This window comes from Stegostoma tigrinum, chromosome 1, assembly GCF_030684315.1.
Source record: "Stegostoma tigrinum isolate sSteTig4 chromosome 1, sSteTig4.hap1, whole genome shotgun sequence".
NCBI classification, from domain to species: Eukaryota; Metazoa; Chordata; class Chondrichthyes; order Orectolobiformes; family Stegostomatidae; genus Stegostoma; species Stegostoma tigrinum.
Window position 1 is genome coordinate 133139916 of NC_081354.1, and position 14665 is coordinate 133154580.

General features: G+C 41.6%; 1 protein-coding gene across 1 annotated transcript in view; it reads left to right on the top strand.

Moving 5' to 3' along the window:
* Positions 1–3271: 3271 nt before the first annotated feature.
* The window catches only part of vcp (valosin containing protein), a 65900-nt gene continuing 54506 nt past the window's right edge, over positions 3272–14665 (top strand). Inside the window, exons 1-2 of the mRNA XM_048531133.2 lie at positions 3272–3476; positions 10352–10463. Of these exons, the coding sequence (XP_048387090.1) occupies positions 3460–3476; positions 10352–10463 (129 nt within the window). The 5' untranslated portion in view covers positions 3272–3459. The remainder of the gene's footprint in view (positions 3477–10351; positions 10464–14665) is intronic.

Consider the following 14665-nt stretch of genomic DNA (forward strand, 5'->3'; position numbering starts at 1 on the left):
CAGAAATGGGGGAGGTGAAGGGGATTCTGAAATAAATAGGGAGAGAGGGGGAGGCGGATAGAAGATGGATAAAGGAGAAGATAGGATGAGAGGAGACAGACAGGTCAAAGAGGCAGGGTTAGAGCCAGTGAAGGTGAATGTAGGTGGGGAGTTAGGGAGGGGATATGTTGGTCCAGGGAGGACGGACAGGTCAAGGTGTTTGGATGAGATTAGTGGATAGGAGATGTGGGTGGGGCTTGAGGTGGGTGGAATGGTTAGGGAGGCGGGGACCAGCTGGGCTGGTTTTGGGATGTGGCAGGGGGAGGGGAGATTTTGAAGCTTGTGAAATCCACATTGATACCATTGGGCTGCAGGGTTCCCAAGCTTGGTTTCCCCGATGTAGAGGAGGTCAGAACAGGAACAGCGGATACAGTATTTCACCTGCACATATGTTAATGTGATATACTGTATCCGCTGTTCCCGTTGTGGCCTCCTGAACATCGGGGAAACGAAGCGGAGGCTTGGGGACCGCTTTGCGGAACGCCAACGCTCAGTTTGCAACAAACAACTACGCCTCCCAGTCGCAAACCATTTCAACTGCACCCCCCACTCCTCAGACGACAGGTCCATCCTGGGCCTCCTGCATTGCCACAATGGCGCCACCCAAAAGATGCAGGAACAGCATCTCATATTTCACTTGGGAACCCTGCAGCTCAAGGGTTTCAATGTGGACTTCACAAGCTTCAAACTCTCCCTTCCCCTGACCGCATCCCAAAACCAGCCCAGCTAGTAACCCCCTCCCTAAATATTCCTCCCATCTCAGGCTCCACCCCCATCTCCTACCCACTAACCTAATCCCACGTCCTTGACCTGTCCGTCCTCCCTGAACTGACCTATCCCCTCCCCAACTCCACATCTACATTCACCTTCACTCGCCTCTTTGACCTGACTGTCTCCTCTCACCCTATCTTCTCCTTTATCCATCTTCTATCTGCATCCCCATCTCACCCTTTGTCCTGCTTTCATTAGCTCCCTTCTCATTGTTGTCCCCTTCTCCACTGTGCCTGACGTTAGATTTTTGACCCCTAACCAACCACCCCCTACTATTTGGTTTAAAGCCCTGTCCACAGCCTTGCTTACATGATTTGTCGGCATGATTGAGGTGGAGCCCATCCCTTCAAACGCTTCATCCTTCCCCAGAAGTGTTGACAATGTCCTATGAATTCAAACCTATTTCTTCCCTAACTATCTTTGAACTGAGTGTTTACCTCTTTTTTTAATCTTGTTGACCCTGTGTCAGTTAGATTTTGGCTCAGGTAATAATTCAGAGATTGTTACCTTATTGGTTCTGTATTTTAATTTAGGCCCTAGCTTCTCACATTGCCTCAGCAGCACCTCTTTCCTCTTTCTACCTATATCGTTGGACCATAACAACTGGATCTTTCACCTTTCATTCCAAGTTCCTCTGCAGCCCCAATGAGATATCTTGAACCAAGGCACTAGAAAGGCAAAACAGAACTCTCAATCCTGGCCACAGAGATCAGTGGATACTCCCCTGACTATATTATCCTCAATTACAACTACATTTGTCTTTTCTCCCCCCTCTTGATGGCTCCCTGAGCCACAGTGTTATGGTCATTTTGTTCATTCTCTCTACAATCCCTGCGCTTGTCGACACAGGGAGCAAAAATCTCAAACCCGTTAGACAAGCTCAAGGGCTGAGGCTCCTTCAACACTACCTCTTGGATCCCTCCACTTGCCTGGAGGTTGTACTGAAGCAGCTTCAATACTCAAATCTCAATATCATGTTAATGTTAATGTTCATATTCATGTTAAAGCATTTTGATAAAGGCCAGAAGAGCATAAGTTATAGAGGCAGAATTAGACCATTTGGCCCCCTGAATCTGCTCCGCTGTTTGATCAAGGCTGATATGCTTGTCCACCTCATTCTCCAGCCTTATCTCTGTAGCTTTTGCTCCCCTAACCCAATCACAACCTCCTGCAGCAATGAGTTACACAGATTTACCACTCTCTGGCTGAAGAGATTCTGTCTCATCTCAGTTCTAAAGTGTTGTCCCTTTTCTCTGAGGCTGTACCCTCAGTTCCCGGTCTCTCTTATTAGGGGAAACATCGTCTCCATGTTCACTCTATTCCCCCCTCATCCTTCTAAACTATATTGAATACAGACCCAGAGTCCTCAACTGTTCCTCATATGTCAAAGCCCTTTATCATCAGGATCATTCTTGTAAACCTTTTCTGGACCCTCATCAAGGACAACATATCGTTTCTGAGACACACAGACCAAAACTGCCAACATTGTTCCAAATTCATTCTGACAAGAGTGTTATACAGCCTCAGCAGTACAACACTTCTCTTGTGTACTTGCCCTCTTGAAATGAATGCTAACATTGCATTTGCTTTCCTAACAGCCAACTGAACCTGCATGTTAGCCTTAACAGAATCATGAACTAGGACTCCCACGTCCCTTTGTGCTTCAAATTTCCAATGCCCTTCTGCATTTAGAAAATATCTAAACTTCTATTTTTTCTACCACAGTGCATAACCTCTCACTTTCCCACAATGTGGTGCATCTGCCACTTCTTTGTCCATTTTCCTAGTTTGTCCAAGTCCTTCTGTATCCTGAGACAATATAGTGTGGAGTTGGATGAACATAGCAGGTCAGGCACATCAGAACAGCAGGAAAGTTGGCCTTTCTGCTTTCCTCCAGCTGTGTTGTCTCCAACTTCTTAGTAATGAGCACTACGCTCACCTTTGCCGTGACTCTCTTGACATTCTCATATAAAGATGTTGCAGTACTTGCAGACCATCGTCTACGCCCGTCTTTCTCCACGGACTACCTTGTCTAAGCCCACTCCCTTTTGATATTCTTAATGACATATTAATGTAGCAACAGGAGGGAATGGGTTCCATACAAACTGCCATCTGTTAGACCTTGAAAACCAAAGGACCCCGCAGTGAAAATTGTTAAGGATTACAATCACCAATGGTCAAATGGGAGGTGGCAAGTTATTTGGAAAGTTTCAGTTTCAAAACGAATCAAAAATTATTTGCACCACGATGAATGAGATGCCGACAGCCCTGCCACGACACACGTTCATCAAGCTTGACGGAGCAGTGCGTTAGAATGACTCGACAGAACAAGCAGCGCGATATCCTTTCCGGATGTGGAGATTGACAGTTAGGGGCGGGCGCACACGCTCGCTTTAGCGGCGCAGGCGCGGTGGTGGGCGGGGCTGCGAGGTCACGGCTCCGAGAGAAGGTTCTGGATTGGGTAGCCTCGTTGTGAGTTCGGAGTGACGCGGCGGAGCGGCTGCCAGGGGCTTTTTTTTGGTACTTCGGCAGCTGGGGCGAGAAGGGACCATTGAGTGACAGGGAAGACGGCACAAGAAAGGGTTAAAATATTGTCCATCAGAGGCTAAGAGAAGTGAATCCCTGTGAGCAAAGGGAGACTGATCGGCAATGGCTTCGGGAGGAGAGTAAGTAAGACCTAGGATGGATCAGTGAAGCGGATGGTAGTTCCCAGTCTCGTTGAAGGCCGGTAGGCCTCAGGCTTTTCCTCGTCTACTGCAGGAAGGGGGAAGGGAGAGGCAGGTTTGCTCCTCGCCTGATTTCACTGTGTCATCCTGGCCTAGTTGGGAGAGGCTGCATCTCATTGAAGAGACCTGATCTCAGAGCGGAATTTCTGCCTTCGGTTTATTTTCACCAAAGCCCCCTGTCTGGAAATGGAGTTAAAAATCGCTTCGCAATTATTTGCTGCAGTTTGTTTCGGCCGAGTTATGAGGATGACGAGGGCGATTTTTTTTGTTTTGGGGGGGCTTATTTTGTGGAGTTTGGCATATTTGCTGACATTTTGTAAAAATCGAGACGTAGCGAAACGGGATTTAATCAATTTTCGTTCATTTTCCAACCTCTAACCTGGCTCATATCAAGGCGAGCGTGCAATAATATGTGATTAACTGAAGTTTATGTTTATTTTCGCGGACATATTTGATTTTTTTTCTCCCATTCCCTTCACCTGCAACTGTAAAAATTAATGTGGTATGGCTAGGTAGAGATCAAAGTAACTGAATGTCTACATCGTTATAACAGATGACTTCATGAGACTTTCCTTTTTGAGTTTGGATTTTATGTTTGTAATTATAAATTCACTTAAGTTGCTACAGTGCCATACAAACGCGTAATGGTCACTTAGTTAGCATTTTGCCTCTGAAATAATCCTAAGATTTTATTATTCTCACGTATTGAGATACAGTGAAAAGTACTATTTTGTGTGCTATCCAGCTAGATCATACTTTACATAAGTGTACATTATGGACATTTTGAATTAAATCTGAAAATGGTTATGATCTGAATTGCATTACTTGAAAGGTTGGTGGGGCAGTTTTAATTTTGGCTTTTAAAGGGGAATTTGATACCATTGTCAGAATTGCAGGCAACTGGAACGACAAGCATACCAAATATGAGTACAAGGTGAATTTTGTATCAGAAGGTTTCCTGTACTGCAGCTACTCTGCTTATGTGATTTTCAGTTGTGTATAAATTCCATGCTGTCAGAAATAATTCTTCAATGTGTCAGTGGAAAACTTTCAATTTTTGTCTACCAAAAAAAAGTGCTGTTCTGTGTGTTAAAATACGTTTTAAGACAGTATATATAAAATAGCATCAAACCGATGATGATATGAAAAGCTTGTTTAGAAATAAGATTACATATGCAGCTGGATATTACATGGTCCCTGAAGTTTTGTTTTATCTTCAGAATCATCGTTTAGATTATGCTAAGGGATCGAGAGTTCCAAATGTCCAATAATCTCCATGGTTAGTGAGTGCTGCCAATGTTACCAGCCCTGGTAATCTTGGATATGATTACTCTTTACTTCAGACTTAGCAATGAGCTGTTACACTCAATTGTGTGGAAGTGCCATGTTCTCTAATTTATGGCATGGAATGATATACGTTTGAGCTATGTTATTTACTTTAGTTACAAATAAAGCTTGCCTCTGAGTCTGCCAAGCAACACAATAAATACCCCCTCTGTATTCATCTGTTATACTACACTCCATAATTACCAGGAGAAATTATTTCAAATCATCTCAACATTGAATGGTTGCTTAAAAACAGGAGGTCTTCCTTTGTCTGAAGTTCTCTGATTTTGTTTTCTTTGACTGATGTTCTTAATCATACAACAAAAATTTGCTTGTTGACTGCAGCCTTAAGTAGTGTTAAATTTTGTACTTCCTGTATTCTCATTGAATTAGACATACCTTGACATATCCCTGTTCTTTACCAAAATCAATTGTCACACGGCTAATATCTTACAAAGTTTGGCAGCACAAAAGTGAAAATAGTTTTCATACTCCTTTTTTATGCTAGGAGTTGATATTGAACAATTATATCAAAGGCTTTCTGAGGTGAAGAATCTAATTACATTATGGTGGTTTGGTTGTTCCATTCTCTCCAGAGTGAATGCTTGATTGTTTGAAACATCATCCTAACCCCATGAAATTTTTTTAACCCTCCCTAAGCTTCTCTGTCACTCTATCTCTCTGTTTTTAAAATCACCATTTACAAGTTTAACCAATTTTTTTGGCTTGTTGTCTATTTTGTGGAAGTTACATATAAATGCAAGTTGTCGTAACTTTTCTGCCTGCTCACATTGTGAAAAGTTCTTGGTTACTTCATGAAATGTGAGAAGCAGGTTGGGATTTTAACTTGAAATAAATGCCCAGTCATTCTTCAAAAATTGGAACAACCCTGTGCATGTCAGGTGAGAACGGTAATGAATATGATTGTGACATCTCCCTGAATCGATACTTCATCATACTGTGGGGATTTATGCCTGAATAATGGGCATTTGGTTGAGGTGTTGAAGGGGTGCTGGCAACTGAGAGTTTGTTTTTAAATCATAGGACATGGACATCACTGGCGAGGCTAGCATTTATTGCCCACCTTTAATTCCTTTTATGGTGGTTAGTGCCACCTTGAGCTGCTGCAGTCCATAAGAGAGAGTTTTGATCTCCTAGTCTCAGGAAAGACATTCTTGCTATTGAGGGAGTCCAGCAAAGGTTCGCCATACTGATTCCTGGGATGGCAGGACTGACATTGAAGAAAAACTGGATTGAATTGTCTTATGCGATCTTGTAGAAACATATAAAATTCTGATGGGACTGGACAGGCTAGATGCAGGAAGAATATTCTCAATGTTAGGGGAAGTTCAGAACTAGGGGTCACAATCTTAAGAATAAGGGGCAAGCCATTCAGGACTGCGATGAAGAAGAATTTCTCCACTCAGTGTTATGAACCTGTGGAAGTCTGTACCACAGAAAGCTCTTGGGCCATTCGTTAAATATATTCAAGGGGGAACTGGACGTGACCCTTTCGGCTAAAGGGATCAAGGGGGTATAGAAAGAAAACTGGGAGTGGGATATTGAAATTGCAAGATCAGCCATGATCGTGTTGAATAGTGGTCAAAAAGCCAAATGGCCTACTCATGCACCTATTTTCTATGTTTCTATTGGAACATCTGTGGTGTTAGGAAGGGAGTTCCAGGATTTTAACCCAGTGAAAGTGAAGGAACTCTTGAACACTTCCAAGTCAGGACGGCACGTGGCTTGGAAAGGAACTTGTAGGTTGCAGCGTTCCTGTCCAGCTGCTGTCCTTGTCCTTTGAGGTGGTAGGAATTCCAGGTTGGAAAGAGTTGCTGAATATATGTGAATGCACAATTCAAGGCTTTTTGAAGGGAATCCCTACAAACAGTGATATATAGCCTTGTCTGTTTTAACATTCTGTTCACAGGTTTAAATTTTCAAACCTGTTTGGCTAGAATGGACCATGCCTAATTTTTAAACCAGCATTATCATGAAGTATGATCTCTGGTAGTCCAGTTGACTGTAATTATTTCACATTTTAAACGTGTCTCTCCAGTATTTTTGACTTGTTCATTTGAATCTACAGAAGCTGTGCTTCCAATTTCAGTACTTCCAAGTACCTGGGAAAATTCCCACCTTCTAGTTTGTGAATTTGACCTCTCTCAAAACTCTACCACCTGCCTTGTAACTTAAACTGTCATCTCTGTGCTCACTGACATTTGTTATCTTCCAATTGGCCAAAGGTTCAACTTTTAATATTCCCTTCCCTGTTGTCAAATTCCTCCATGGCCTTTCCCTCCCTTGTTTTTTAACCTTCTATCACCTCTGCAATTTTCAGACACATTCACTTCTCTATTTGTAGCAGTGTGCATCCCCAGTTTTGCTTCACATGACAATTGCTTTGACTGAGCTCTGGAGTTCCTGCCATAAACATTTTCCTTATCTGCCTCTTTTGCTTTTTCAAAACTTAGCTTTTTGTTCAGATTTATGGTCATCTGATAAAATATTGCTCTTTATGGACTGGCATCAAATTTTGTTTCAGAACATACCTGTGCAGCACACATTTTAGTATATTGAAAGTGCTCTATAAATGTGTACACTTTATCACCACTGTTAGGTACAATAGATATAACTATACAAGTGAAATTGAATCAAGAATATTTCATTTAATATTGAGGCAAAAACAGCACAGTTGAATTATAAGAATTCTAATCTGCTGTAAGTATTGGAGAATACACTCAAGTAGGAGAGTGCAATGGGATCACCACACTCCTTTTTTTTGTTTTAGAATATCTATGCACTAGTTTGGCTTTTATTTTTATGGGCCTGTCAGCCTCTTAAGCAATGTTATCTCATTGTTTCAGACATAATCAAATTAAATGGAAACCTGAGTTTAAATTTTATATACGCAACCCTCCATGAGACAAGCCTACGGGACCTGACAAGATTTGAACATGTGTGATTGGGCAGACCAAGAGCAAACATGATGATGAACTCTGAGAGCCAATAATCATTGACAAACTGACTTGACAATAAGTTGTCAAGTTTGTTGTTTGTCTTTTATTTCAATTTCTGATTTCTCTAAGAAAATCTGGCTTTTAGTCTTAGAAAAACTTGAGTGCTTCTCAAACCTGGTGTATTCAATCTTTGTTATTTTTCTAGCTTTATTTAGGTACGCACTTTGTTTACTGATGTTATCAAAAGAAATTTGATGTGAAATTGACCGCTACTGCCACACTGAAAAGTATGCTTTAAAGGGGCTTAATGTTCTATTTGAAGTTTTAGATCGAGATATTTTAAAAATAATGAACAAGTACCTGTTTGTTTTAAAATAAAACCAGTGGGCAATTTAGAACATAGAACACTACCGCGCAGAACAGGCCTTTCAGCTCTCGATGTTGCGCTGACCTGTGAACAAATCTAAGCCCCTTCCCCCTACACTATCTCATCATTATTCATATGCTTATCCAAGGACTGTTTAAATGCCCTTAATGTGGCTGAGTTAACTACATTGGCAGGCAAGGCGTTCTACGCCCTTACTACTCTGAGTAAAGAATCTGCCTCTGACAACTGTCTTAAATCTATCACCCCTCAACTTGTAGCTATGCCCCCTTGTACAAGCTGAAGTCATCATCCTCGGAAAAAGATTCTCACTGTCCACCCTATCTAATCCTCTGATCATCTTGTATGTCTCTATTAGATCCCCTCTTAGCCTCCTTCTCTCCAATGAGAACAGCCCCAAGCCCCTCAGCCTTTCTTCATAGGGCCTGCGATCCAGACCAGGCAACATCCTGGTAAATCTCCTCTGCACCTTTTCCAATGCTTCCACCTCCTTCCTGTAATAGGGCGACCAGAACTGCTTGCAATATTCCAAGTGAGGCTGCAGTAGCATCTTGTACAGTTGCAGCATGAATTTGCTGTGCTTCAAGAAAATGTAATAACTGAGTTTAGTTCCCAACTCAAATCAAAGTGAATTGGCAACCAGAATAACTTTGTAGGTTAAAATATGTGACATATACCTGTCTTTATTTGCTGTATCACATGTAATTGTTTGAGAACGTGTTTCTTCATATTAACTCATTTTCTACCGCATGCTGTAATATACTGTGGGTTTTTCAGTGTCAATGTCAAAGTAATTCTAAATCAGAATCCTAGCGAATTGAATAACTAGGGCTGCAGCGAGGGCCTTAAACAAATTAGAGGGTGAGGAGGATTTAGGAGTGGGGAAGGAGGCTTACAGATCAGAAGATATGGCAATATTACAGGGACAGCTATTTGGGTAATGATACCGAGAAAAGATTAGAGTAGGAATGAATAGTGTATACAAACAGGGGAAAAAAAAAAGTTGTGGATGGGGTCAAAGGGGGACAATCTGGTTAAAAATGCTAAAATAATGGCTCTTGAATGCTTTTGAATTAATAGCACATGCACAGGTTAATAGTATGATCCTGTCGCTGTCTTGGAGCATGGTTACAAAGAGATCAAAGTTGGGAACTAAATATTTAGAGATATGTGAATTTTTTTTGAAAGGATGGTGGGTTGTATTGTTAGAGAATATGTACTATAGCAAGAAATAATTTTGAATTGGAAAGTATACAAGTGGAGATAAGAAATGAGAGCATGGAGAAAAGACTGTTAATGAAATGACTTTAATATTCATGATGGTTGTGATTTTTGCCGTTATGCCTCCTCTCATGACCCCCCCTGGCCCCTGTTCGCGCTGTCTGTCTGTGTCTGTGTCTTTATATGACTTGTTCCAAAGTCTGTTTTGAACTCATTCAGTATGATTTATCTGACCATTTTAAGAGTTAAAAAAGTCAGACCTTCATAGAACTGGAATTCAAATCCATTTTTCTTGCCCTTTTAAGCTCCAATTTTTACTTGACACTGTTATGAACTTTCATCACAGTTGCTAACAGCTAGTGGTTTTTCTTTGAGAGGAATAAAAAAACTGCTGTCATCCAGAAAACGGGAGCATGCTTGATTTATAACTCATGTTGCTTTTAAAATAAATACTGTTCCCTTGTGTACGTAGTCTCTGTTGATGGAGCAAAACGTGAAAGCCATTTTTTATTTGCTTATTATGATATGGTTTAGAAATCGTATAATGTAGAATATGCTGTAACAACGTTATTTCTTAAGTTTTAACTTATTTTAAGTTGCGACAGCATATTCTACATTCTATTAGTTTCAAAACTGGTGAATTATAGGTCTTAAAATGTAACACTATTTAATCTGGAAGCAACTGAAATTTGGTTCTAAAATTCTCATGCAGTAGAATCTAACATTATCTAAGGTGCTCTGGTTGTTTATGATTAATCTTGTTACTAACTATACCTCATAACCGAAAAAAACGAGGTTCAAGTTGACACAGTTGAATGAGTTTCTCCAGAATATCGTAAACGTTGATGTGCCGTCAGATGGTGGGGCTTTTAATGTTACTGATCACATGTGACCATGTAATGCAAAGCTTTTTTGTTTTGTAGGTCCAAATCTGATGACTTGTCAACTGCTATTCTGAAGCAGAAGCATAGACCCAATCGACTAATTGTTGATGAAGCAATTAATGAAGACAACAGTGTGGTTTCACTGTCTCAGGTAAGCTAATGGTGGTGCAGTTTGTTCAATAATTTAAAGACTGTGGTTTCAACTTATCCTTTTCATTATTTCTTTTTCTCTGGTGGCCCTCAAAGATGTGCAAATACTGTTTCATGCAGAGTTGCCTCGAGGAGGTGCAGAAGCCCAGAAGTCTCTGTGCGGAGCTTACAAAAATTCTGAAGAGGCGTTCAAGGATGTCAGTAGCTTGTCAATACTTTTTAAGCTACTATTCTTCATGCGTGACCTTATATACAGCTTTAGTTGGGAGGTGAGGTGGCTGACTAAAGTCTTGCCCTCACCAGATGTCAGCATGCATGCATTTTGTGGCATTAGTGGTGGATAGAGATCTGACCTTTGCTTCTACTTCTTCCCTTCTACTCCTTGTAATCTATGGGATGCCACAATTTGATAATGTCAAGTTGGAATTTAGCTCATGCCACGGCAAATTTCACATAATTATTGGCATTGCCACAGTGTGCTAATATGGATGCAAGCCGTCTAACGATGGAATAAAAGTTCTTTGATTGGAGGTGGGTAAACTCTTACAATGTTGTTTTGTGTTACAGAGATGAGTTTGAACCCCTCTAATAATTAAACCTAAACGCAAGCCCCCAGTCTGTTACAGCAGGAATAGAGGCTCCCTTCTAATAATTAAACCCGAAGCACCCTGAGAAGCACACCTTGCCTTTGTAATCTGTTAAAAAAGAGTGGTTAAATGAAAGAAAATCCCTGAGATCGACTTTATATAAGTAACTATTCATTTATTTAACCCTAACAGTGAACAAATTGACAGAATTGCTAACAAACCAAACACTTCCCCCTTGACACTAACTGTTCCCTAACTGAACTAAATTCTTCTAGTATGCTGTTCCAATAAATATAAGTCCCACTTAAATAAACTCAAGTAATAAGAAAATAAATTAAAACGTAATCTCTCAAAGTCTACACACCTTTCTTCTGCTGATCCAGCTGTCTGTGAAGTCTTCTGTGAGGACTGTTAACTAGAAGTGCCGTTGTACCTTGTGTGCATAGCTAATGCTGTCTTAGAGAGCTTAGCGATTTCTTGTGATAAGTAGGTGCTTATTTCCCAGACGACGGTTCACACTCGCCTTGATTTTCAAAAACCCTTTCCTTACGTACCTTCGATAACACAAATTTTCTTATAATAGCATTGGTCCTAGGTTGTCAAAACCATCAGATTTAAATTCAATTGGCTTTCAGTTGCTAAGTGCTTGGTTTAAATTAATTGGCTGATTCCAGTTAGTTGCCAAAACATCAAAACAATCACACATCCAATTGATACATGTTTCAATTTCAGAACTGGCTGTACATCTTCAGCTACATATAAACTCACTTTTTTTTTTCTGTATAAATTGCCAAGCTTAGAAAAGAACTTTATTTCTTAAAGGAACCATGCAATCTTCTCCGTAATCATGTTTTACAGACAGAATTATAGCTTCCTATCTTCCTAGTCACAATTATTTTACACAACTTCATAACATTTGTAAGGTACAGTGACCCAAAGCAACTGAGTTGTTATATGGGATGAGCTGAGTGCAGCAGTAAATCTTTTTCCGATTGCTGTTTTTGTATATTTGGAGATTTGAGATCAATATTGTGGAAAATAATACAGGATGATACTGGAGACAGCCATTTAGCTCATTGTGCTCGTCTTGATCGATCAATAATTGTCTACCCAAACCACCTGCACATAGTCCATAGCTGTATGGGATTACAGCTATGCAAGACATCTGAGTATTTTTTAAATGTGTAATCCTTGAAATGTAAAATATTTGCTCACCTCTTTGTTCATTCTCTTATTGATTACTTTAAATTCATGTCACTTGCTATTTGATCCCTTTGCTAAGATTATAAAGAGCCTTGGCAGGCTATTAATTTTATTTGCCATGGTCAAGTCATCTCTCAACCTACACTTTGAAGGAAAATAATTCCAGGCAATCTCAGCTGAATTTCAGCCACCATTGTATTGAATAATGAAGCTGGCAGAGTAGGCTGTATAGTCCGCTCTCCCTCCAAGGCCTTATAATCTTTTCTCATCCTTGCCAAGACTGAAAATTTTTAACTTACCTGTAATTTTACTTTGCACCCTCTTTAATGCGATCTCAGCTTTCTTTTGATGTGGTGACCAGATCTGTGGACAGTATTCAAGCTTTGATCTGGTTCCTGTATGCAGTTCTGGCATCAGTTTCCTGCTCAAGATATTCTAAGAAAGGGGAGCATCTCAAATGCATCTTTAACTATCTTATCAACCTGCCCTGTTAGATCTGAGCCGCAGGCTCTGTGGTACCTCCGTTCCATTGCAAATTGTTCCTTGAACTTGGACTTTCGGGTAGACGGATAGTGAAGAAGGGTGGAAATACACATCTTCACAACCCACTTGCTGTAAAGATTCCATCCCATTCTCTTAGTTCCTCCGTCTCCATCGCATATGTTCGGATGAGGCAAACTTCGACAAGGGAGCCCCCGAAATGTCCACCACCTTCCTCAACCAAGGATTCCCTAGCTCCGTTGTTGACAGGGCCCTCAACCAGATCCGACCCATCTCTCTCACTTCAGACCTCACCCCCTGTCTTTCCTTCTGCAAAAGCGATAGGGTTCCCCTTATCCTTACCTACCATCCCACCAGCATCCACATCCAGAGGAACATCAGACGCCAATTCCATCACCTCCAGCAAGATGCCACCACCAGCCACACATTCCCCTCCCCTCCCTTGTCTGCCTTCCACAGGCACTGTTCCCTCCGGGACACCCTGGTCCACACTTCCTTCACCCCCAACACCTCCCCACAGCCCTATAGCACCTTCCCCTGTAACTGCGCATTTACCTCCTCCCTCCCCCGAATCTAAGGGCCCGAACACACCTTTCAGGTGAAGCAACACTTCACCTGCACTTTCAAGAATCTAGTCTACTGCATTCACTGCTCACAATGTGGTCTCTTCTACATTGGGGAAATGAAGGTAGGCTTTGCAGAACATCTGTATTCTGCTTGCAAAAAAGACCCTCAATTGCCTGTTGCCTGCCACTTCAATGCAACGCCTTGCTCCCTGGCCAACATCTCTGCTCTGGCTTGCAACAGTGTTCCAGTGAAGCCCAGTGCAAGCTGGAGGAGCAACACCTCGTTTTCTGCTTGGGGACCCTTCAGCCCTCCAGACTCAATATTGCGTTCAATAATTTTAGGGCCTCCACCCCACACACCAGGCCTTGTTACCACATAGCCTGCCACTACACACCCGCTGTTGTTAGTCACTAACAGCCCCCATTAACAACTGCTCACCTTCCCAGCCTGATTGTTAGCAACTCCTTTGTCTGTCCAACTGTCTTTCTCTCTCTTTGGGCTCTATCTATCGTTTACTCCTTACCCCACCCACCTCCCTAATTTCTGCATATAAACTGACGTTTTCTCAGCTGCCATCAGTTCTGAGGAAGGCTCACCGGATCCAAAATGTTGACTCTGTTTTCTGCTTTACAGATGCTGCCAGACTTGCTATGCCTTTCCAGCAGCTTTGTTTTTGTTCGTGAAGAAGGCATTTGGTGCACTTTCCTTTATCGGCCAGTGTAATAAGTGTAGGAGTTGGCATATCGTGTGCATCTGTACAGCACGTTGGTTAGGCCAGTTTTGGAATACTGTGTTCAATTCTGGTCTCCGTGCAATAGGAAGGATGTTGTGAATCCTGAAAAGGTTCAGAAAGGATTTACAAGGATGTTGTCAAGGTTCGCGGGTTTGACCTATAGGGAGAGGCTGAATCGGCTGGGGCTATTTTCCTTGGAGTATTAGAACCTGAGTGTTGACCTTAGAGAGGTTTATAAAATAGGGTGAATAGCCAAGATCTTTTTCCCAGGATAGTCCCAAAACTAGAGGGCATACGTTTAAGGTGAGGGGTCAAGTTTTAGAAGCAACCCAAGGGACAATCTTTTCCATGCACAGGGTGGTGCATGTATGGGATGAACTGCTGGAGGAAATGGTGGAGGCTGGTACAATTTCAGCATTTAAAAGGCTCCTGAGTGGGTATTTGAACAGGAAGTGTTTAGAGGGATATTGGCCAAACGTTGACAAATGGGACAAGACTAATTAGGATATCTGGTCGGCATGGACAAGTTGGACCAAAAAAAATGTTTCCATGCTGTACGTCTCTATGAATCTAATTTGCCCTCACCAATAACTCTATTCCAGCTTTGTTTCT